Below are 26,786 nucleotides of genomic sequence, written 5' to 3' on the forward strand. Positions count from 1 at the left end.
CTATTTTCGAAGATACTAGATGTTTCTTGAAGCTTGTGGATTGGTGATTCCAAATATGTAATTATCTTCGAAAACCTACGGTCGAATCTTGAACTATTTGGGTTTTTATTTTGAAACCCTAATAAGAGTTCTTGAGCAGTTTTGCGGAAAGTATGTGTATTATGGTTTTTGAGGGATTAAATCTCGTGTTGGTGGTATATATAGGGGTGGAGGATGACCAAAATACTCCTAAGGAATAATTAAGGTCAAATCTGTCCCTCAGTTGACAGTTTGATAGGCTGGAGTAAATCGATTATAACTTTTTACTCATATACTCAAATTGGATGAAACCAATTGCATTTGAAAGAGGACTCAAAGAGCTTTCGTTTGATATATTATAGCGCACACAGTTCACTATATACAGGGAGTTATGATCGTGTGAAGTTGACCCAGAAATGCTGAAAACTGGGCTATAGGCTATGCGTTTTGCTACTGTTTTGAAATCCAAACGCAGCCTTATGCGTTCCAAAAATTTCGAAACTTATCCGAGATGTACTATGAGCTTTCCCAATCATAACGCAACTTGAAAATCTAAAAACGGATGTCGGGAAGGTTGAAAAGTTGTATCCCGAAGATTGCCAGCTAAAATGACTCTAAGTCCTCATTACTCTTAGAAAAATTTTCAAGTTTTTAAGTCTAAGGGCACTCTATTAAAGGCTAATCAATGCACGACTTTTACGGGGTGTTACAGTTTCCTACTTTCATAAGGATTAGACTTTATAGAATAGGGTTTTATTTTTCCTACTTTGTTAAGTATTAGACTATTGATGTAATACTCCTATTTAAAAGGGTTTTTGGAGAATAAATTAGTAAGTCGTATTCCAGTAATAAGCAAGAGATTGGAGTTCTCTCTTCTATTGAACTCTAGAACTCTAAGGTTTCAGCCTCCCTTTGATGAGCTGAAGAAATTGGAGTTCTCTCTTCTATTGAACTTTAAAGTTTCAGCCTCTCTTTGACGAGCTAAATTTATATATCGCTTTGATACCAAATTGTTATGGATCTTTATGGAGGGATCGAGTCACGGGGCGATATATAAATTCAGCTCGTTAAAGGGAGGCTGAAACCTTAGAGTTCAATAGAAGAGAGAACTCCAATCTCTTCAGCTCGTCAAAGGGAGGCTGAAATCTTAGAGTTCAATAGAAGAGAGACTCTAATCTCTTGTTTTTTTTACTGTTATACGACTTATTGATTTATTCTCCTAAAAACCCTTTAAATAGGAGTATTACATCAATAGTCTAATCCTTAGCAAAGTAGGAAAAAAAAATCCTATTCTAGAAAGTCTAATCTTTATGAAAGTAGGAAACATTAAACCCTATTCTAGAAAGTCTAATCCTTATGAAAGTAAGAAATATAAAACCCTATTCTAGAATGATAAATAAAATCACTAAAATATAATTATATATTTAATTAATTGACTTCCACGGATCCACAACAACGAGATGACATCCTATTAATAAGATAAGTAACAGTCAAGAAAGCCTCTCCCCAAAGGTACTGTGGAACCTTACTGGTAAACAGTAAGGCCCTACTTACCTCTAACAGATGCCTTCTTTCTTTCTGCGATGCCATTTTTTTGAGGTATATTCGGACAAGAGCTTTGGTGTACTATCTCGATTTTTCTGAAATACTTCATAATTATTAATTAAAAAATTTACGATCATTGTCACTACGAAAAATCTTAATTTTCTCACTAAATTGTGTTTCCCTCATTACATAGAAAGTCTCAAACACATTTTTAACTTCAGATTTGTCCTTCAATAAAAAACCCAACTCAGTCTAGTATGATCGTCTATAAAAGTTACAAACCACTATTTTTCAGACATTGTTAAAATTCTAGATGGTCCCCAAACATCACTATGAATCATCATAAAAGGTTTAGAAGCCTGATACTTTTGAGAGGGAAAAAAGATCGGGGATGCTTAGCCAATTCACAAAATTCACACTGGAACAAGGACAAATTTTTATTTTCAAATAACCGAGATAACAAATGTCTTAAATAATAAAAACTTGGATGTCCAAGCCTATAGTGCCAAAGCATGACTTTATTCAAAACAGAAGTAGAGTTCAAACAAGTAGGATTCAGTTGTAGAGAGTTGTCCCCATTGTTAAGAAAATAAAGACCTCTATATTATCTAGTATTGCCAATCGTCTTCCCCGAGATCTTTTCCTGAAATTCTCAGGAATCAGAGTCATAAATAGTACGATAATTAAGAGAACGGGTTAATTTACTGACAGAAACTAGATTACAAGACAGTTTTGGAACATGAAGAGTATCATGAAGTGTGAGGAATTGTGATAGTTTAACAATTTCTTTTCCAGAGATTGCGGAGAAGGAACCATCAACTATCTTGATTTTATTATTTCTTGCACAAGGAGTACAAGTAGAGAAAGCATGAGAACTTTCAGTCATGTGATCAGTAGATCCTGAATCTATGATCCAAGAATCTTTTTGGTTGTAGTTCGAAGTTAGAGAAGAATCTTTTTTATTGTAGTTGTCACTTACAAAAGCAGATGGTATGATACCCGTTTCAGCAAAAAAAAACAAGAAGGATTAGGTGCATTTGCATAGAACTGGGGAGATTGAAGGAGTTTGTACAGAATCTCTAGTTGTTCCCTTGTAAATGGAGACGAATCCGGAGGAGGTTGCTGCTCCTGCTCAAAATGAGTTGTTTGGAGGTCTTGACCATGTTGATATTGGAAAACATGATTATCAACTCCCTTCTGCTTCTAGTTTGTTGGTTTCCCATGAATCTTCCAACATGTTTCACGGGTGTGCCAGTGTCTTTTGCAATGATCACACCATGGCCTTTTCTTTCTATTATCTTCATTTTTCACTGTCACAAAAGCTGACGAGTCTATAGCAGGTTTTAGTTCAACATTTGAATTAGGTTTTAACATAACTTTCCTCCTAGTTTTTTCTCTCCTAACTTCAGAAAAGGTTTCACGAAGTGAGGGAAGAGAATTTTTTCCTAGGATTCATGACCTAACCTCATCAAACTCCCGATTTAATCCTGCTAAAAAAGGTGAATTCTCTCATTTTCTTCCCTTATTTTTGCTTTCACACTATCCTCAGAACACTCTCATTCATCATTATAACACTGGGCTAACTAATGCCACAAAGACACCATTTCGTTAATAAGCAGTGACTTCTTTGTCACCCTGCTTAGCCTGCCATAGTTTAATTTTCAACTCAAATATTTGAGAAGCATTTTCTACATTAGAATATGTCTCCCTTACGGCTTCCTACATATCCTTAGCAGTAGGTAAAAATAGATAAGGTTTCCCTATGACTGGTTCCATGGAATTATTAACCAGGCGATCAAGAGTGAATTCTCTGATCTCCAGGTGTTGATATTTGGGTCTCCTACTTTCGACTTTTTCGTCTCTCTGGTCAAATGTCCTAACTTTCCGTGACCATCAATTGCAAGCTTTACAGACTGTGCCCATTCCAAGTAGTTCTTCCTGTTTGATTGATGAGAATTTAAATGGAAGGACATGTGAGAAACATTTCCTCCTTGAGTCATCATATTTTATGTAGGAACTTATAGAGTTTCTTCTTTTGATGTTCCAGAAATATGATCTCCTTAGAAAGCTGTTCTTTCCATGTGATACTAGAGAAAACGTCCCGCTCTAATACCATAAAAGTTCAAATACTACAAAGTATATTTTTTATTCATAGAATTGTACATTATTTATAAACTAATCAATCCCTGATTCTTGGGAGATTCTTGAATCAAGGGATTTTACCTAATCTATTTCCAAGAATGACAACAAATATATCTTTCAAATATACATGCTATCTCATATTTACAGGAGCTGATTACAGACAAATTTACTTGCTGATTTGTGAAGTAGATTCTACCTCAATCTGCCAGCTCATTCGACATGTACATTACTATTATCAAAAATATTACTAGAGCAAGTGTGTGTAACAAGTGACATATCACCATTAGGTAATGTTACTCTTTGAGAATTCACTCACTGACTCAGATATTGAACCTTTATTTAGGAGGCCAATGGCTGCAGTCATGTGATTTATAGCACCTGTGTCAATAATCCTCTCATGTGGTTTATTGCGGACCAACAGGGAACTACTAATACCTGACATGTTTGCGGCACTGGTAGAGGGCATGTATGTTGAGACTTGATTCTGTTGTTCCAACATTTTGCAAATTTGGTCATATTGCTCATGTGTAAACCTTGGTATTATCATCCCAACATTTGGTAGGCCTTTTGATGTCTGGTAAGCACCTTGTGACTAAGTCTGTTGAGGCTGCAACTGCCAATCCTCAACAGCAGCATTATGAGCACTACAAGCAAGCTTTCTCTGCTTGAATTTGTTATCATAGCCACCTCTGGGGTCGTTGTTCATTCTTTCTCACTAGCCTTTTGATCACCATGTTTGGGATGACTTGGTCGATACCTCACTAACCTACAGCGATCCACCTTATAGTGACCCTTCAATTTGCAGAAGTCACAGATATCATTAGGATTGTATGTTGAGACATAACTTCTTTTCCCTTTATGATAACCACCACCTGTAGCACTAGTCTTCAACTAAATGACTAGTGTATCATGACCACTAGGAGTAGCCCCCAATAAGACTGTAGTCATAGTAGATTGAGCCACATTCTTTGGACTCTCATCACTCATTAGCATTGAATATTCCATGTTAACAGAAGTCAGGGGTGTCATAAGCAAGATTTGAAGTCTTGCTTGAGAATAGGTATCATTCAACCCCATAAAAAATTAGTGCAACTATTTTCTCTATAGATATGCCAAGAAGTCTCTTGACCTTTCACAATTACAAGCAGGAGAGGGTACTAAGGATTCAGACTCATCCCACAAATCCTTTAATTTGGTGAAGTAGACACACTTTGATTGAGCTCCTTGTGATAAAGATGCAATTTCTTGATGCAGATTATAAGTTCTAGATCCATCAATTTTATCAAATCTCTCTTTTAAGTCATACCAAACATCTAGGGCACTAGAAGAATATACTACCCCTCCAAGAAGGTCACTAGACACTGAGTTCATAAGCCATGACAATACTATTGCATTAACTCTTTCCCATTAATTACATAATTCATCAGAGAAATTCACTTTTTTCCAGGAACCATCAACCATACCAAACTTATTTCGACCTAATAATGCAATTCTTACCGCTTTACTCCACACAACATAATTTTCACTTCCTTTAAATTGAAATGAAAGGAGTGAAGTACCTGAAATATCAGCAGTAGATAGATATAGTGGTTGATTAGTATCCAGAGGAGTTGGTGTAAACTGAAAAGTAGAACCACCATTGTTGGTATTCACAGGAGGTGGAGCTGAAGTCCCAATGCCATCCAAACCATCATCCATTTCCATCGAGTAGAGATGAATTGCAGAAAATTTAACAGATTCTGACTTCTTGAATTCAAGAAGTAATACAGATTCCACTGAGAGGTAGGATCGAAAATGAGTACCGATTCAATTTAGTAAGCTCTGATACCATGAAGAATAATGGAGTAATCACACTCAGAATAGGAAATGCAGAGGAGTAAGTAGTAGTAGAAGAAGGAGAACTCAAAGCAAAGAGAAGTGGAAGAGGAAGAAGATGAGTGAATCATTGTAGTTGATAGTCGTATTCAATTAAATAATCATGTAGTAATACATAGTCGTGTATATATAGCATCGGATGATCAACTAGTGTAGTAGCTGATTTTAAGCTATTCTAACTAGTTCACTATGTTAACTAACTTTAGGACATCTTAACTGTACAACTGTTTTTCCCTCCTTTTCCTGTGACTTCTTTAGCCTTCAATATTCAAACCTCAACACAAACAACTCAGGTCTTCAACAGTATCTTGGACTAACCTTTTTAACTCAAAGAGGATTATATAGAACCTATGTAATAAATGAGAGTTATCTCGGTCGCAGCACTATGAGATACTTGATAAGTTACTACTTCTCTGGTGTTCCATTTTTGAGTGCACTAAAAGAGTACATGGAACCTGAGGCTACCAATCTTTGTCTTTTAAGTGAATAAGCTTTGTTAGGAGGCCAGTCATGATAAATATGAATTTTATGCGTATTTGCTCCTCTTGTTAAGTCTAAACCACTCAATTTCAGAGGACGTATGATAGTCGATCTAATCATTTCTTGCACTTTTGCTTTCTATTGTAATACTAGTAGAAGTTGCATTACTTGTCCAGTAACGTAACATTGTTCTTTGCATAAAATGAAGCTTGAGAAGGAAATCGTGGAAGCTGAGAAATCAAAGTCATGATTCGTCACCAGTGATTCTCTCATCCCAATGGACTGGAGTAGCGGTAATATTCTGTAGTTCCCTTTTTTGTTTTTTCTTGTGTGGTGATTTCTGCTTTGATCCTTTGACTATCTCGTGAAGCCCAGAATGTTGAGAATATAACTAAAATAATAGAAGTGCTTTCTCTAAAAGCTTAAGCTTTTAAATGAGACAAACACATGCTTCAACACAGAACGGCTTGAGTAGAATAATTACGAGTTGGAGGTATCTTAGTATGTTTCCTATGTTGCTAGTACTCCATGTTTGTCAAATGTATGTATAGGTTGTAAGTTCCCATTGACATTGGTTAAAGCAGTATGTGAACCTATTTGTTCAATATACATGTTAGATATCAGATAAAATTGGATACTAATTGTGGCGTTTCTCTATATATCTGCCAATGCACAAGATATTGTCAATACCACAGATTTAAGATTGCCTAAATATGCACACGTGTAATTTCAGCGGTCTGATATGCAAGAAACATGGATAGGTTGCCCACAACTAGAGCAACAAGCTGTGATGATGTATAATAGTTGCTTCCTGTAAAATCTTGTGAAAAAACTAGTTTTGACAAGAAGGGTGTGTTCTAGTTGTCAACGAAATAGTTGGGCGCTTTGAGGCCTCAACTTTAAATACCAGTAGAGACAAAACACTAGGTGTTTTTTTCCTATCTATTCCAGTCAGAGTTACTTTGCTAGAAGGTGACACGTATTCCATGGAATTATTCAGCATGTGTTGTTGCTATAATATACACTTCCTTGGCCACTTTAAGGCAGATTGATCTTAAGAAGATCATTGTTTACTCCTTATTAGCTCATATGAACCTGGTGAATATTGGTATGTTTAGTCGGACGGCAGCCATTAGGTTACCTATTTGGAGCCATGGAACACACAAGGCCAAAACACACAGATCATTGTTTACTCCTTATCAGCTCATATGATCCTGGTGACTGTTGGTATGTTTAGTCGGACGGCGACCATTAGGTTACCTATTTTGAGCTTTGGGACACACAAGGACAAAACATGTGTGTTGGACGTACAATCCATAAACCTACTAGCAATGGGGGAAAAAGTATGGTATATCTGTCATAATAAAAACTTGATTAGAAACATCAGCAAGACGACAAACTGTCGTCTGTTCCAAAAAGAAAAGCGCAACATTGGCCCGAACAAAAAAAAAAAAAAAAAACACTAGTTTTGACATAATAAAAATGTTCTCTGCCTGCCTTACTATTGATGTTTTGTTTTTCTAGATCAGAAGATGGAAAATCAATCAAAGGCCAATGGTTGGACGTTCATTTCGAGAATTGGCCATATCTCTGAAGAGTGAATGTGCTTCACTACTACAATTCTGCTGGCTAGAAAAACTATGAAAAATGATATGTTTCAACTTTTTAGTTACCATCCATGTGCACAATGTATTTGTATAAGACAGTTGTAGTGTATTCATTTGTTTATCATGTTTTTATTTTATACTTTCGTCTTTTTAGTGGTTAAAAATTCTAGTTAAGCAAGTAGAATTTATTTCAACGATCACTCAACTAATAATTATTATTATGTCACTAAGATTAACTTTCTTCTAATTCCAATTTTTCCAACAACAAAGAAAGTTATATTCTGAGCTAATACCACTATTAATTGAGTTGAGAAATATTCAACTCCCAATTAAGAGGAGGATGATAGGACTCACATATATAGTAAATGGTAATATATATTTCCAAGGAAATGAACATAACTTGACTACTTATGTTGGAAGGTACAATTGATAGGTTCAGTAAACATAACTTGCCCATGTCATATTTAGAAAGAGTCATAATCTTTTAGAAGAAAAAAGAAAGTAATCACATAAAATAGGTTCAGTAAACTCTAATCTGTATTTTTCAACAATTAACTTCAAACATATGAACAAGAAAATGAAGTGTTTTAACTCTGTATTCACAACTTCGAACTTCAACAAAAAGTTCAACACCCAACTTATGAACATCAATGAGATGAAGCTCAAACTATTTTCTGAAAAATAGCAAAATCAAACGTTTAAAAAGTGATGAAGATTGAAAAATTCAAGTCCCCTAAAATTCACAATATGTTCTTAAGAAAATTATTCACTCGCAAAAGCTAGCTAGCTCAAAGAGAGGTCTGATACCATGTTAAATTAGGTCCAAATACAACTAACTCAAACTTTATAAGGCATTACACTAGTATATATCCTACTAGTGTAAATGACATTACACTAGTATATCTATATGTAACTTGTACGCCACGATTTTAATATTAAAAATAAATCAAAGTTACCTGACATGATCGGTGCAAACATTTTTACTAACTATAAATATATGCTTTAAAATCATAAAAAATAATTTTAATGTGTTTTATGCATACCTAGCAGTTGCATTTTGGTCCATGGCTTCTCTCTTGTTCAACTCAGCAGCAGTTTTCTTGTCATCTTTCTTCTCTGTTGCCATCTCTTTCTTTAAAGGGTCCCTTGTACTCATTCTTTCTGCCTGTCAAAAATATGTTGGTACAAACCAGAGCTTATCCATTAAGGTCAAATTTTTGTAGTCATTAATGCCAAGTACCTATTAGTTGAATTGAATGTTTCATGAATTAAAACGACGGCATAATATATAGACATGCTCTTTAACTTGGTCTCAAATCACAACCTCCAACTTTGAGTGTGCATAAATAGACACTTAAACTTATATAAAGTTGAATAAGTGGACATAACTTGTATAAAGTTGAACAAATGAACACATATGTCCACTATGTGGCATAATAGACTTTATAAAGTTGAACAAATGAACACATATGTCCACTATGTGGCATAATAGACTTAGGACGCCGTGTTGGACGGACCTACTTGTTTAATTTCATATAAACTTAAGTGCCAACGTTGATAAATATAATCTGAGATAAAATTAAAAGATTTATTTATGTATTGTGCCTGAAAACAACTGAAGCAATATATAGTCGGATCTCTTTATACCAAAGTTGATAAATGTAAGATAAAGACATTTTAACTTGGTTTCAATTGAAAATTCGGACTTTGATTATGAAACTACACATTTCAATTCATCTTCACTGAATAAATGAAAAATGATAATTTAAAATACCTCTAAAATTTACACGTAAATATAAAATGTCGACAAAATATATGGTGTCCAAATAGATATAATAAGGATGAGCTAGAGTATTTAATTATGAACTGAAATCAAATTAAGATGAAATTTAGTTAAGATGTCTAAACGTGGACTTTTAAAGTTGAGTGATTAATTACTTATCATCTGAAGCTAAAATTAAGATATCTAAATGTGCATTCTATAGTAATATTTTGCAATCGACGCTATTATAGAAAGATTTGACGATATATATAAATACCTTTTCTTCAAGGATGGCCTTGGTCTTCTCCATACCAGACTTTGCTGAGGCTGCAATATTAGCTGCTTTCTCTTTAGCTGTCTCCATTTTCTTCTTCTTCTTTTTCTCTACTATGATAAACTTGCTTTATAGCTCTTTCAATAATTTTCTTTAATAATTTGTCCTCTAATTATTTACAAGAGGTAGAAAACAAGAGAAACTTCTAGGGTCTTCGTTGGCATTTTTTGAAGCATACATTGGATTCAGTATTTAAATTTTATTAATTTAATTTTTAAACTTTTAATATTAAAATATTACTATATTCTTAAAGTTATAAATTTATATTAAATTTTTTATAATTTTATTATTATTATATAATTTTATTTTATTTTTTTACGTTTAAAAATATTGAATTGAGATGAATTCAAGACAATAAGAGTGATCCACCTTTGCAAGGAAGAATGAATTATTGCCACGTTGATTAGTAAGGAAGTTAAGATTTGTTGACGACTTGACACGTTTCAATAGTTAGCCAACCCTATATGTAGTTCATAACTGTCAAGTGGGCCGGGTCGGTCAATTCGGAATCGGCCCGTGTTATTTAATCGGGTTGAGGGTCAGTCCGGGTTTTGATTGGGATCTAAGTGGGCCGGGCCAGTTTGGGTCCCGGTTGGGGTCTAAGTGGGTCGGGTCGATCCGGGCCCAACAGTAAAAAATTTAAAAACCACCTTGACCCGACCCACTTAATCCAACCCGATCAAATTCACCTAAATTCGATCAAATCCGATTAAAAAACCGGTCAAAAATATAAAAAAAAAAAATTCAATATACATTATATATACCCACCTATATACATTATAAATACGTTAAATAATATATATACATTATATATATAGTATATACTACATTAGAATTTAAAAATATACACAATTACACATATATACGCACCGTCCAAATATATATGTACTACTTTAAACTTTAAAGTTTAAATAAAATATATTACAATATATATATATATATATAATTATATATATATACACATGTATACGTTAAATATACACGTCTATAGAAGATCTATTCACATATATACACTCTAATCTATGTATATGTAATACTTTAAATGAAATATACTATAATATATATACATTACAATATATATTTGTATAGTTATATACTAATTTATAAAACATATACAATGTATACGTTAAATATACACGTCTATAGAAGATCTATTCACATATATACACTCTAATCTATGTATATGTAATACTTTAAATGAAATATACTATAATATATATACATTACAATATATATTTGTATAGTTATATACTAATTTATAAAATATATACACATGTATATATTAAATATACACGTCTATAAAAGATCTCTTCACATATATACACTCTATTCTATGTATATGTAATACTTTAAATCAAATATATTACAATACATATATACATTATAATATATATTTGTATAGTTCTATACTAATTTATAAAATATATACACATATATACATTAAATATACACGTCTATAGAAGATCTATTCACATACATACACTCTAATCTATGTATATGTAATACTTTAAATGAGATATACTACAATATATATACATTGCAATATATATTTGTATAGTTATATACTAATTTATAAAATATATACACATGTATACGTTAAACATACACGTCTATAGAAGATCTATTCACATACATACACTCTATTCTATGTATATGTAATACTTTAAATGAAATATACTATAATATATATACATTGCAATATATATTTGTATAATTATATACTAATTTATAAAACATATACACATGTATACGTTAAATATACACGTCTATAGAAGATCTATTCACCTATATACACTCTATTCTATGTATATGTAATACTTTAAATGAAATATACTATAATATATATACATTACAGTATATATTTGTATAGTTATATACTAATTTATAAAACATATACACATGTATTCGTTAAATATACACGTCTATAGAAGATCTATTCACATATATACAAAACATATGCTACTTAATATAATAAATTAATAATATTTGGTAGTAAATTAATAATATATTAGAAGTAAGTTTTTAATTTAAAATAGAAAACTAGAAATTCAATTTAAAATTTTAAATCGTTAAATGAAAATAAAAATAAAAATCAAGGACTAAGGAGTGAATGAATTTGGGAAATTTTACTGATTGCAAAATGATCCAAAATTTATAATTTACATGAATGAAAAATCTATAAATTATGCATCATTTTTTCCAACTCATTCATGTTAATATTAATGGGAACTTGCATAGGATAATCGAAGTCAACGGGGGCAAAACCATGCATTGGACTTGATTCTGCTGAGTTCTCCCGTGAAGTCATAATATCTTCAAGTTTCAGCTCTTCGCTCGGCTCCGGTTCCATTCCTTGGTTTCTTCTTTCCGCTTTAATCCAATCTCTGAGGCAAACTAGAACATTCATTACATTGCTTCCCAATGAGTGTCGGTTGTCTCCAAGCTGCTGTCATCCCTGACTAAAGGCACTCTCTGATGCAACGGTTGACATTGGAACATTCAAGATATTTCTAGCTAATCTTGAAAGTACAGGATATTGTGTTTCATTACTCCTCCACCAATCCAACGTGTTGATCCATTGTCTGCGATCCTCTGGTGCCGTCCGAAGATAATATTTCAGCTCTTCCCGATAAGTTGATGTGTAAGTTCTCTCATCAACACTGTTCCAACAATTTAAATTATAAAACGAATCAGAAAAATCACTATGTGCCGGCCTTTTAAAAGATGATGGCTCATCGGGAGGATGAGGAGCGACAGTTGGAGTGATATTTGTAGGTACGGCTAAATCAAATAAATCAGCATAGTGATTATATAAATTTTCTATGTAATCCTTTGCATCAGTCATAGCCGTCCACAAATCAGGTTGTACTTGTTCAGAATCATGGTTAGTATTTATTTCTAAGTTAGTATAAATAAGAGTATTAAAGTGACACATATTATTATATTTCATGCACGGATTTAGCATAGCACCAACCAAGTAAATAGGGGGAATCGGGAAAAAATATTTTTTAAATTTCGTAAACATGGCGCCAACAACTTCTTTATAACATTCTTTATTTTTATATTCTTTGAGCAAACCAGAAATATCGGCTATATATGCCAAAATATTACAAACAGTAGGATAATAAGCACCGAAAAATTCAACCGTAGCTATATAAAATTTTTCTAAAAACTTAACAAGATCATTAATTACAACCCAATCAGAATTATGTAGCATGCAATCAGCAGAATCAGCAAATGAACCACAATGTTGGTTAAAAGCTAGTGTAATAGGAATTCTATATTTATAACAAGTTTTTAAAAATTCATACGTAGAATTCCATCTAGTATCAATTTCCTCAGGCATCAAAATCGGTGTAAGTCCATTTTCTTGACATTTAACTTTAAGTTCTCTAATTCTCGATCTACGATTATTTCCTTGAATAAAACCAACAGCAAGGCGAATTTTTTCAATATAAAACTCAAAAAACTCAAGACCATCTTTTACAATTAAATTATATATATGACATGCACACTTAATATGAAAAATTTCAGGCAAAGGCAGAGATAGCGTAGATTTTAATTTTTTTATAGCAGTGTTGTTGTTAGAAGCATTATCAAAATCAGTACATAAAATTTTATTTTCGATACCATAATATCCGGCAATTTTAACAATAGAATCAGCAATAAATTGTCCAGTATTTACGATCTTCATCATATAAAAAAGCAAGAATACGTTTTTGCATCACGAAATTACTATCCATCCAATGACAAGTAATGGTTAAATAATCATTTTTATTTACAACACGACCAAGATCAGAAGTTAGGGACAATCTACATTGAATATTTTTTAACAATGTTGATAAATAAAAACAATATTGTGAATGAAGCCTAAAAATATCAGACCGACAAGTAGTTATAGGAATACCGTTAAACATAGGATTATAAATTACTTGTATATAACGAATAAAGGCATCAGAAGAAGGAAAATTAAAAGGCAAACAACCCACGGCTACCATTTTAGCTATTTCTTTCCGGTCCCTCAATTTATTATACTTCTTCGCTACGTGACCAGTTGCTGGGTCCATTCTGGTTTGCATTGACCCACCAACATCCCCACCATCTTTTGCAATATTTAATTCTCTTTTGTGATCTTCAGCTACATGTCTCATTAACGTACCCGTACCCCCTTGCTTGCCTCCACTTCTATGCTTATATATTTATTGACAAATATTGCATTGCACCTCAATATCTGGTATACGTTCAAAAAATTGCCATGCAATACTAGTTCTTTTACGAGGTTTTGGGACACTGGGAGGACGGAAAGGGAGATTAACTGATTCAGATCTAACGTTAATATCTCCTACTGCGGGTGTCTCAGCAATATTTTCATTATCTTCGTCTAAATTAACCGCATCTATTTCATTTTCTTCTTCTATACCGTAATTTTCCTGAGCTTCTACATAATCCATATCGTGAGCACCTACACCTATTTCTTCCTCAAAAGGTGTACCAAGCGGTACCGGAGGCGAAGGCACACGGGTATATCTACTACTTGAACTACCTCTACCGCTAGTAATTCATTTTTTACTACCACTACCGCTTCCGGGACAAAATTTTTTAACACCTTTAGTAGCGAGGTTTCTTAATTTATCCATAATATAAATTAAATTAAACTAAAAATATTCAAAATACACAAATATAATAAAATTAAATAATAAACAATTAATACAATAAATAAAAATTAAAAGTAAAAGATGGAACGACAATACCAAATTTTGGAAGTATCCGGAGATTGCGACTTTAGAAACTTCCGCTCGCACTTTATAAACGAAAAATTAAAAAATCAAAGTGAACACTTTAAGAAATTAAATGTATTGAATATTTGAGAATTGAGAATTGAGAATTGAGATTTGAGAGAGAATGAGATTTGAGAGAGTGAAAAATTGTGTGAAAAATGATTTGAAGTTGTAGGGTATTTATAGATTTGTTTTTGGGATTAAAAAATATTTTTTAAATTTTTTTTTTTTTTTTTTAATAAATGGGCCCAAACTAGCCGTTTGGACCCAAAAACGGCTATATAGCCGTTGGGCCAACGGCTAGTTTGGCCCAAAAGCCAAAATCTCTTTCTTTTTTTCTTTAAATTTAGCGGGCCTGGACCGGGCTTGGTCCGGGCCGAATTAGTCGGGCCCATTTTAAAAAATAACTGGTTCGGGATTCGGAACCCTAAAGCCCTAGGACTTACCGGGTCGGGTCAAATCAGGCCGAATTAATTACGAGGGCCGGGTCGGGCCGGATCGGGCTGGATCGGCCCGGCCCACTTGACACCCATAAGTTCATTTATGAAGTTGGTTGCCATTGATCCGTAGCATGTTTTGCTTCTGATAAATTTTGAACGAATTGAATTATGATACGTTCACTAATAAGGAAAATAACAAAAATATAGAAGGTTTAGTTTTTAACTATATGATATTTTTAAGTTTTTGAAATAATTACAAGATATATTAAAGTAATTATTTAAATATATAATTTAAATTTTAAATGTCTTTGAAATACACAGTTATTATTACTACATATTGAAATAATTATTCGGATATACAATTTAAATTTTAAATGTATCTGAATTATAAAGCTATTACATAATATGCTTAAATACACAACTCAAATCTCACAAGAAGAAGATTTAGATACACCTTCAAATATACCCGAGTTTAACAAAAGAGGAAGATGTATCTTTATCTAAGAGACATGTGAGTTTAACAAAACCCTGAGATGTTTTAATGTTATTTTAAAGTTATGAGGACTTTTATAAATAATCGTTATGTTTGACTATTTCACGTATTTATCCAAAATTAGAGCCCATTAGGCTATGAGTTTTTTTTTTTTTTTTTTTTCAAAAAATTATTATAGGTTAATGAAAATTATAATGTTTGTGTCGTAAGAACTTCAAATATAATTTGAAATTATATTTTAAAAAGTAAAAATGTGTTCTCTCACTAAAAGTCAAAAAGAAGTTCAAATTATTTTAATGATCAAACACAACTTTAATTTCAACTTCAACTCAAAAAATTTTAATTTACATGATCAAATGCCTACTTAATTTATATAATCATTTTGACCGATTTATTTGACGTACTTATATGTGCGCTTATTAGAAGCCTTTGTAAGGAAGAAAAAAAAGGTACTTTCTTCGTCTTATTCTGTGTCATTATTTTCTTTTTATTCATCCCAAAAGAGTCATATTTTCTTATTTGGTAATCATTTAATGACATCATTTTCATTTTATTTTTACTAGTCCCACTTAAGAAGAAAATACAACTAAAAAGTACTTCCTCCGTCCCATTTTACTCATCCTAAATTTTCTAATTTGTTGTCCCATTTTACTTGTCTTTTTTACTTATCAAGACAAGACAATTTTATTTCCATTATACCCTTAGTGTAATTGATTACTTCTTATTATTAGCATTCTTGAAAAATGTTGCAAAGAGGAGTATCATTAAGAGTACATCATTAAGAATATAAATGGTGCTTTGATATTAGTCATCCATCAATATTGGAAGTAACAATAAGACACAATTAAGAGGGGCAAAATGGTAAAGTTACATTATCAATCATTGTTTTCTTAATAGCTGTATCATCCCAATTTGGGACGGGTAAAATGAGACGGAGGGAGTAAATATTAAAGCAACTTTAAAAGGGAAAATTTTGTAAACTTTATAAAGTCATCACTTATTTCTTAAACTCCGTATTCGATCAAAAGGCGACACCTAAAATAAAAAGGAGGGAGTATCTTTATTTTAACACTTTCTTATCAAGAGTTATATATTCGATAAACAAATCATATTATATCTAATTAATTCTCATCAATGCTTCGCCGGCTATCTCTTTTCCTCCTCAAGACCATCATGTTAATCATCACATCTTCTCACCGAGGCATCTGTATATCTTCTTTTGACATGCCGAAGCATCTTTCCTAATAAGTTCATCCATTAATGTTTACACCATCATTTAAACAACTTTTACCTTCTTGACATTAAAAAAAATATATATCGAATAATACTCCAATACAGTCTCTACTACGGATACAAATATATTTGCACACCAAGTAGCAGAAACTACCTCCTTGTTAAGTGGATCAAATAATTCAAACAAATTGTATAGTCTTGAGCTCTGACTTGTCTATAGATCATTCATTACAAATGGAAATGACATCCATAGGAACGCTTGCAATCAAGTGAACTAACTGAATTTGACAATAAACTTAATAAAATTCTACATTGACATTTTCTCAGCAATATTGTATACTAAAACTGTGTTAAAAGGATTTCTTTCTAGTTACTCTAGAACAATTAGGAGATTATGTAGAAGAAAATTGGGTTTATACTTTTGGAGGCAACACACTTGATCCCGCTTAGGTGGTCAAATCCTTTTAGGGTGTGTTTGGTATGATGGAAAATATTTTTCGAAAAATGACAAATGTGACTTATGCCCTCACCCCACCCCTCTTCCCTACCCCAACAACATTCATATTCACATGACTCAAAAAATTCACATTTCTCAAAAATTTACATTACTCGAAATATTTTTCACTGTGCTTTGTTTCAATTTTTCACTGCTTGAAATAAAAAATAGTGAAGCCCGAATTTTTTCCTTTTCCAATGTTCGTTGAATGTATTGTTATTTTCATATGCATAGAGGAAAACTTACCTATGATACTTTTGCTAATTACATATTTCAATAGCATGTTTCATTTTATCATCGATGTAACTTATTTCACAAGGTTGAATAAGCTTGTTGTTACATTATATTTCTATTGCTTGTAGTATCTTGAGATTGTCCTGACAAAATGTTGAAAAGTCTCTCCTATATTTGCTAATTAATAGTTTCTTAAATTTAGTGATTGTAATATTTTAGTATTCGATATTAATATTATTTGCAATGCTTAAATTTGTTGAGTTGCTAGAGACACTGGTATACTAGTTAACAGTTAGTAGTATTTTCTAAAAAATATTTTTTCACTCACCAATCAAACATTAGAAAATATTTTTCTAAAAAATATTTTTTACTCACAAACCTAACACCATAAAATATTTTTTGAAAAATATTTTTCACTCATCAACCAAATATGAGAAAATAAGTAGAAAACAACTTATTTTTCAAAAAAACATTTTCCAAGAAAACATTTTCCATGGAAAATATTTTCCATCGTACCAAGCACATTAGAAGAAATACGGGGTTATGCATCTGGAGGTAACACTTTTGATCACGCTTATGAGGTCAAATTAATATATACTGAGATGAAAGATTGGAATATATTATTGATATCATGCCAAATTCCATCAATCTAATCATTTTTGGATTAGATCAAGTTTTCCCTGTTTGTTAACCTCTCAATAGTAACTATGTCTTAATAGCAAACTAGTTGGGATCGATTAAATGAATCCTCTTGCATCTATAAAGAGGATCGTCATACTTAGAATATCTCCATTCTGCTTGTCAACTGGCTGTAATCCTTCTCTTCTATTCGAACTTTGGACTGAGTTTGCTAGACACATATTGAAGTCATGGAGTTAACCTTGTTGACCTAATGATATTTCAACCAAGAACTTCCTCTGATTGAACTGTCTTTTTTTTTTTTTAAATCATTGTCAGTTCATTCTAGTTTGACAACGAGTTATCCAAGCACGGATGAAGATTCTTCACTCTTTTATACTTACTCCTCAAAATTCAACAAAAACATGAGATCAGGGACATAGCCTGAATCTAACAATTGGGTCGTCAAACCAGTCAAAATATGCTGCAGATTACTTTCTTGAAGAGACTTGATATGACATGCAGAGAATGTGTACATTTTATTCTGTAATTCAATCCAACTATGTCCAGTTTCCTTCTTTAATGCCTTCTCCTTGGTCAGCTTTCTAATCTTGGCTGTTTCATCCCACATTTGTAGCTCAGCGTAAATGTTTGCCAATACGATGTAAGCTGAAGTATCATCTGGATCGATATCTAGAATCTTTTCAGCAGCATATTTTGCCAATATGAAGTCTCTGTTAGCTTTGCAACCAGACAAGAGGCAACGCCACACTACCTTATTTGGTTCCCCTGAAAAGCTCTTTATAAAACCATAAGCTTCTTTCGTTTTTCCTTTGCGTGCAAATAGACTGACGATACAAGCCAAGTGATCTGTCCTTGGAATGATTCCGTGCACCTTAGTCATGCTAGTAAAGTGTTGAAGTCCCTCATCTAAAAGTCCAACGTGTCCACAGGCAGATAACACTCCAAGAAATGTGATATCGTTAGGTTTGACCCCATTGCTCTGCATCATATCATAAATTTCTAAAGCTTCTGTTCCAAACCCGTGTTGGGAATATCCTACAATCATGCTGTTCCAAGATACCAAGTTTCTCGCAGGAAGGATGTCAAAAACTCTACATGCATAACCAAGTCGTCCACATTTAGCATACATATCAACGAGGGAGCTGTCAACAACCACATTGGAATCAAATCTAGACTTCAGTACGCGGGAATGTGTTTGTTTGCCCCATTCAATAGCTGGTAAATCTCCACATATACTCAAAATGCTAGAGTATGTGTATAGACTCGGTTCGAAACCCTCAAGCAACATCTCCCTGAGAAATCTCATAGCGTCTTCATACCGACCTGAGCTCACACATCCAGCAATAAGCGTATTCCAGCTAACAACATCACGTTCTTTCATTTCTTGGAAGAGTTTTAATGATTCCTCAAACAGGTCACCTTTGGAGTAAAAGTCCAACAAAGCATTGCGTACGAAACTAAATGAGTCGAATCCCAATTTTACAACTCGGCAATGAATCAGTTTCCCAGCTCTAACTTCTTTTACATCAGCAAAAGCTCCAAGAACTGATGAAAACGTTCTCTCACTTGGTTTCAAGCCAGACGAAAGCAACTTGCAAAAAAGTTTAATAGCCTCTCTTCCACTCCCTAACTGCACACACCCTCCAATCATCGCAGTCCAAGCATGCAACTCCACTCCATCCGCCTCATCAAAAGCTAGACGTGCCAAGTCCAATCGACCACATTTAACGTAAAAATTAATCAAACCAGCCAACACAAACTGATCCATCCCAAAACCAAACTTAACAACCAAGCCATGAATTTGCATCCCAAGTTGCAAACTTTTTATCACAGCACAAGCACCCAAAACACTCCCACACAAAAACTCATTCACTATCAGTCCTCCCCTCAACGCCAACACGGACATGTCCAATCCTTTCTCATACTCCCCACAATGAAAATAACAAGAAATTAAAGAAGCCCAAGTAACCTCATCAGGCTCCAAAATCCCATCAAAAACTATCCTAGCTGATTTCAACAACCCACGTTTCCCATAAAAGTTAACCAAACAATTACTCACAAAATTATTCAAACTTCCTTCAGTTCTACACAACCTCCCATGTAACTCCTTCCCTATTCTTTCATCACCTAAACTAGTACAACATGATAAAGCAGCTACATATGTATAACCATTCGGAGCGAACCCATCTTCAAGAATCATCGACCTAAAGCACCCCAAAGATTTTTCGGACATACCCAATTGCGCATAGGTGGAAATTAACGTCGTCCAAGAAATGATGTTTCGTTCAGGCATTTTGTCGAACAGTTGTTGGGCATCATTGAGCTGGTTGAGTTTTAAGTACATTGTGAGTAAGTGATTGTTTGTGAAAATGCCTGCATTTTGGTACCCAAATTTGAGTAGTTGTGCATGGAGTGCCTTGCCATTGAGGAGGGACTTTGAGTTTGTGCATTGCCTAAGGAGTTGAATATAGGACATAGAGAGAAAATAGAACGAGTAATAGTGACTAGTCAAATGTACGCCTATTGACTCTTAACAAACTTTTAACCAGTCATGTGACTGACCCAATTTTGCAATCTAACAGCTAAATCAACTATATTATGGACATTACAAATTGAGAATATATGAAGAATACATCTTTCAATTGACATGTAACAGTACTCCCCCTTTGGATAGTCCCTGACCTCAACGATTAAATTGGGGAAACTGGAGGGTAAAAGACTGATACTCTTTTCAGGTGTTGTCTTCTTCAGCAGTGTTGAGCCATTTCACCAACAACTCAGTAGCCGGCTTGCCATGCTTCTTGACCAATCTTCTATCCAAGATAGCCTGAGGTATTAATAGGACATGACCAACATCAAAATGAACCTCAGGCAATGTAACAATAGCAATGTGAGATCCCAACTTTTTCTTGAGTTGAGAAATGAGAAAGGTAGGGTGATCTTAGAATCAGCAGGCAACTCTAGAGTATAAGCAACTGAGCCAACCATGGCTATAATCTGAAAAGGGTCCAAACAACTACATATAAGATTGTAGCTTGATGTAGACCCAATCACCAACTGTATATGATATATCAGTTCTACCTTTGTCAGTATGTGATTTCATCCTATTCTGAGCCCTCCCCAAATAGAACTTAAGACACCTCAAAGTAGCCTCTCTAGCTGGCAAACTCCTATCCACCATGTCAAGTTACGAATCAAAAGGCATGCAAGGCGAAAGGGGAGGAGGTGATTGTCCATAAACAGCAGCATAAAGGGTCATGTTGATAGCAGAGTGAAAGGTGATGTTGTACCACCACTCAGCTAAGGCCAACCACTGTGGTCACTCCTTAGGCCTTTCAAAGGCCATACATCTGAGGTAACACTCAAGGCACCTAATCACAACTTCTGTTTGTCCATCTGTCTGAGGGTGGTATGCAGAAGAAGTAAACAATGTAACCTTCTCTAGCTTGAACAACTCTTTCCAAAACTTGCTAGTGAAAACTGGATATCTATCTAATACTATAGTCTTGGGCATACAATGCAGTTTGAACACCCCATTCATGAAAGCTTGAGCTATCTCTAAAGTTGTGTAAGGATGCTTAAGTGGCATGAAGTGAGCAGCTTTACTCAATCTGTTAACTAACCAGAAGCTAGATGAAGACCTATAAAGTCCATGGTAATGTCTTACCAAATCCTATCAGGAATTGGAAGAGGTTGAAGAAGGTCGGGTATGCTACATTTTCACCCTTGCACCTCTGGCAAACATCACAATGCGTAACATAAGAGTAAACATCTTATGTTAGAGCCTAAAATGAGACTTAGAGCCTGACGCTCCACCTTTCTGATCTTGCTTAGCTTGGGAGATGAAACACTGGCAAATAATGGTGTTGGGTAAGAAGACCTCCACTGAAATTGAGAGCAATTTGCACCACCCGACTATTTTTGAGAATAATCAAAGTTCCCTATTCTAGCCATCTTATTCATATTTTCTCTTTTCTTTTCTATAATCTTCTCCTCCTTAATCTATTGGGCATGAACCATTAACCTGGAGATATCTATCTTCTTGACCGACATCGCAGTCCTACACTCATTGACCATATCCTCAGAAACACCTGACATAAACTTACTCATTCATGCTCTAGAGTCGGCAGTCATAGCCGAAGCATATTTTGAAAGTTGAATAAACTTAAGAGAATACTCCTTAAAACTCATGTTACCCTGCTTTAGATTAATGAATTCCAGCACCTTGGCCTCCCTTAGATCAAGTGAGAAGAACCTGTACAGAAATGCAACAACAAACTCATCCCACATTATCGGCTCTGCATCCGCGCGTCTATCATCTTTCCATTGCTTGTACCAAGTCTGAGCAACTGATAAGCAGCCAAGAGAGCACTTTCAGTTAGAGAGACACCCATGATCTCAGTAAATTTTTGAATATTATCCGGGAACTCCTGTGGATCCTCTTCAGATTTAGACCCAAAGAATACCGTAGGATTCATCCGAGTGAAGTCTCATACTCTGGTTGCTGTCGTATTCACTGCTAGGTTGGTTAGTGTAACAACTTGCTGGTTAGGCTGGATGAGCATGGCCTGAGCTAGCACCATGAAAGCATCCCTGAACTCAGGATGGGAGACTTTGTTCGTTCAGAGGGTCTATTCAAGTTGGTGGTGCTTGCTAGTTTCCATTTTCGTTGTCATTTCTCCTTTCGTTGGTTCTCTTAGGAGGCATATTCTGTAAACGCATGGAGCACGAGTTAGAAGAAGATTTTAATAGAGTTCACACTCTATCGCAAGATATGAACATGAAAGGAGTAAAACTTTTTCTAAAATATATCATAACCTCTCACTCATTCGTATAGCGCGCTACATACCCCTGAAGAAGACTCTACTTAAGGCGGCTTTCAGATACCTTGGGACATTTTAAACCTAATGTTCTTATACCAAGTTTGTCACAACCCGAGACTACCCCCTAGTCATAATGTGGTGCTTAGAATCACAAAAGATCCTAAGCTAACCCATGGTCTGGCATGATCCTAAGCTAACCCATGGTCTGGCATGATCCTAAGCTAACCCTTGGTCTGGCATGACCAGGGGCGGAGCCACATGTATGATAGGGGGTTCATCCGAACCCCCTTCGACGGAAAATTATACTATATATACATGATTGAAATTATTTTTTATGTATATATAGTAGATGTCGAACCTCCTTTGATTAGTTCGTATGTTCACTTGTGAACCCCTTGGTAAAAATCCTGTCTCCGCCACTGCATGACACTAAGAGTAATAAAGTAAACTGATAAATATTGAGTGAAAACTGAGCTAAAAGAAATAACCATAATAAAAGAAAATCAATATGGAATATCAAAATCCACAACTTTTACAAAACCATCCTGCTGAAAGTGTAACTGATTATCTGAAGGCCTCCACTAAGATGAGTTGGACAAGCCTCAACTAACTCTAACTATCTGAAACTAAAATAAAATTGAAAGAAAATATTGATAAATGGTCCTCGAATGATGAGGTTTCACTAAGCACTATTGTTGGAGTGACTGCTGAATCAAGCTAACACGATTGAACGCCGAAACCTATATTATAAAATAATATAGAACAAAAGAAAGTATACGATCAGTACTTTGAATGTATTAAGCATGTGAGATATGCATTACCCTATGTGAGATGAGAATGCTGAAAGTGACATAATAAGCTGAACATGGGACTGAAATCTGTAAACTGATGTTATAACCAAGTAATAGACATATAAAACTATAAGATGCTGAATAAATTAAATACAAGGTCAAGCAAGGTTTGAGACTAGACTGTGGGAGGTTTCTGTAACCAATATAGACCATGTGAGCGACATGGAATCCAACCTGTAATAACCCAAGTTGGGAGGGTGTTCTATATCTTACCAAGGGTATGGACTATGATTGGCGTGAATTCACTCACGACCTCATTAAGGGAAAGGAAAACACTCTCAACTAGCAAGGACCCTTTTACCTATGGTGGTATATAGTTTAGGACTTGGGTTATTTGAACCCTTATCCTCTCGATGCTACGTACTTCTCCCAACTGAAAGTAAACTGATATATTGAAACGCTCAACAATAATGATGTTTTGAAACTGAAGGTAAGTGTTTTATCGGAAAACATTTTAAATGGAGAAAGTTGAATGACTGAGTATGTAACTGAAATACATGATATCCTAGGTCATCGAGTGTTCATAACCCGCTATCTTAGAAGAATGCAACTAATAATGACAATTCTATAAACTGAACGTAATGAGGAATTGCATAACTCAAGCTCAAAATCAAGAATTTTATCAATATTTTGAGGGTTCATAGTAATGAAAATGTAAAGATGCACAAATTTATAGGGAAACATATAGTCATGATTTATTCATAGCAAGAAATTGAAAGATATTGAAATTCACTCTTTTCATGGAAATTTAACCTTGAACAATGAATTAACTTAGGGAGTTGAGTTACTTTTGAGACCCAATGGGTGGAATGAACCCATTGACGAAATCCCACATACCTGGAGATAAGAACCTGAAGAAATCTTTAAACTTGCCCTGAAGAAGAGAAATTGTCTATTTTCTTTTATTTTTACCAAGTGTCGATTGTTTTCTAAGTAATGAGAGACTCGGGATAATATTAATCCTAATAATCAGCCTTGGGTGGCTTAAACGATGTAATTTAGGGGTTTAAAAAGTAGAAAAAGATTGGAAAAGCTACAGGGGAGGACGTATACGATCATGGGCCCACCTACGATCGTGGGTGGTCCTCGTGGTTAGGTAGCTAATTTGAGGCTCTCTGAACTTGATCAGACGATCCATGATACGATTGTGGGATCCATCAACGATCGTGCTTTGGTTCGTAGGTTGAAAGTTCAAATCGAATAAGCTTTGGGACTCACAATTGTACCTAAGATCGTGGTTTCAAACCTTGGTCGTGGTTCCCTATCATGGTTGGAAGATATACTTGTCAACTTTCAGGTGTTTGGGACTGTTTTGATCAGAAGAGAGCATTGTGTGGTCGTAGGTTTTTACTGCTGGACAGTGCTCCAATAAAATGGCCATAACGTTGTACTCAGCTATTGGATTAAGGAAAAACTGGATGCATTAGAAATTACTCAAACATCTTTAACTTGATGGGTCTTGGGCTCAAAAATACTCCACAATCTAGGAGCTATGCTCATTTGAAGTTGACTATAGGAAGATTCTTCGCAAGAAAACCACCGATAATGATGGCTTCAACTTGGCTATGAGCTAGGAGTTACTTGTGACCTTAATACATATCTAAATCACTTCTCATACCACCAAAATATAATGTTTGATTTTACATGTACTTGAAGCATGGTTCTGATCTTAGCTTGGATTTTTAGAATGTTACATTTGGATATTTAACGTCATGGGGATAAATATTTTTTTTAGAACAAGCGCAAAAATGACCCTAAAATTGGATGAAAATAACAAATATATTTTAAAAAATATAGCAAATTAGGATAAATATAACTTATTTGTGAGAGTACACGGACAAACATCACCCTTTTCCGTATTTCGTACATGTGTTATGGTTGAGAACTCTCAAAATAGTATAGGATGATGCAGTTTGCATGTATACTTAATTTTTTCTACTTGGTACTAGCATAATATCCATTTTTCTGAACTACGTCCTACAGAAAAGTAATATTGGATTTTGTGGACTAAATTGCACAAAACACTAACCATATGAATGAGAAAAGTCAAATTCTTTTTTACAAAAATTAAGAATGCTATCACAAATAATTGGTACACATACAGGGTACCAACTAATCAATTAAACAATCCAACTCAATATCCAAGTGGAACTTATTTTTTCAAGTACACCACATAGAAAAACTAGAATTACCTATTCAATTTTATCATCTTAACTAAACACCAAGTTTATGACAATACTAGTAACGATTGTTGATAAACAATCAGTCCAGTCTGCCAGCCTATGGACACAACTTCCATCCTCTGTTTCAGTTTAAATGATTGTGTTTGACTGGACATGTAATTTAAGAAGTTAAATTTTTCTTTTGAAACTAGAAGTATTAAACTTAAACATGTAATGAGATTTCGGTGGTTAGAAAACCGTATCATTACAGACAATACGATCTAATGGGGCACAAGAGGTTCATCCGAACCCCCTTCATCTAAGAATTGTATCGTATATAATACAAGGTCAAAATTACATTATATGTGTAAAGTTGTAAATGTTGATCAAATATCATCATCTTCTGGCTTCTTCATGTGTTTACTTCTTTATATTTAGAGTTCTTTCAGTGAAAACCCATCCAATCAGTGATTAAGCGTAAAATGAAAGGCTTAAATTTCAAATAGTGTCACATAAAATGAAACGGGGGAGTAGAAATTAAGGTAAAAAATATTGTCAACCTATAAATTCAGGGAAGACATACTAAGGAAGTAGCTGTGGAATTCATCAAAGGTCAGACAATTAGCTCAAGAATACTTCAACATTAATGCAATTGGTATTATACTGGCAACCATGTTTTGTAATTAGAGACTTCTTCAATAATTTCTCAAACTATAAATGCTCCAAGATGTTTATAAATCATATCCATCACTCAAGGTAAGGCCAATTCCTAAGAAAAAACCATAGTGTCTACAGCCAATTTTGAGTCTCAAAATTAAAAATGAATTCCAAAGGTTTCAATTTTTCAGTTGTAGCACTTCTTGCTTGCCTG

General features: G+C 34.1%; 3 protein-coding genes across 7 annotated transcripts in view; 1 reads left to right on the forward strand and 2 right to left on the reverse strand.

Moving 5' to 3' along the window:
• Positions 1 to 7,957, forward strand: part of LOC124889318 (histidine-containing phosphotransfer protein 1-like) — a 33,828-nt gene extending 25,871 nt beyond the window's left edge. Inside the window, exons 5-6 of the mRNA XM_047400836.1 lie at positions 6,269 to 6,353; positions 7,585 to 7,957. Coding sequence (XP_047256792.1) covers positions 6,269 to 6,310 — 42 coding nt within the window. The 3' untranslated portion in view covers positions 6,311 to 6,353; positions 7,585 to 7,957. The remainder of the gene's footprint in view (positions 1 to 6,268; positions 6,354 to 7,584) is intronic.
• Positions 1 to 9,931, reverse strand: part of LOC107851549 (late embryogenesis abundant protein 46) — a 32,396-nt gene extending 22,465 nt beyond the window's left edge. For 2 of the 5 annotated variants that reach the window (XM_047400834.1, XM_047400833.1), the window contains exons 1-2: positions 9,707 to 9,926; positions 8,711 to 8,832 (exon numbers count right to left, since the gene is read on the reverse strand). In XM_047400834.1, coding sequence (XP_047256790.1) covers positions 8,711 to 8,832; positions 9,707 to 9,793 — 209 coding nt within the window. In that variant the 5' untranslated portion in view covers positions 9,794 to 9,926. Of the gene's footprint in view, positions 1 to 5,486; positions 7,415 to 8,710; positions 8,833 to 9,706 lie in introns of those variants that run through there. The other 3 variants (XM_016696611.2, XM_047400835.1, XM_047400832.1) reach the window with 3 other exon arrangements.
• Positions 9,932 to 18,035: 8,104 nt separating this feature from the next.
• On the reverse strand, positions 18,036 to 21,286 carry LOC107851548 (pentatricopeptide repeat-containing protein At3g53360, mitochondrial-like). Its single transcript, XM_016696610.2, has one exon. It carries the CDS (start codon positions 20,553 to 20,555, stop codon positions 18,456 to 18,458), a length of 2,100 nt encoding a protein of 699 aa, XP_016552096.2. The 5' UTR covers positions 20,556 to 21,286; the 3' UTR covers positions 18,036 to 18,455.
• Positions 21,287 to 26,786: the final 5,500 nt, after the last annotated feature.

The sequence above is a fragment of the Capsicum annuum genome, chromosome 12, assembly GCF_002878395.1.
Source record: "Capsicum annuum cultivar UCD-10X-F1 chromosome 12, UCD10Xv1.1, whole genome shotgun sequence".
In the NCBI taxonomy this organism is placed as follows: domain Eukaryota; kingdom Viridiplantae; phylum Streptophyta; class Magnoliopsida; order Solanales; family Solanaceae; genus Capsicum; species Capsicum annuum.

What these genes read in the sequence shown, in the direction of transcription:
- LOC107851548 (XM_016696610.2), bottom strand. Translation starts at nt 20,555, where the DNA reads ATGTCCTATATTCAACTCCTTAGGCAATGCACAAACTCAAAGTCCCTC.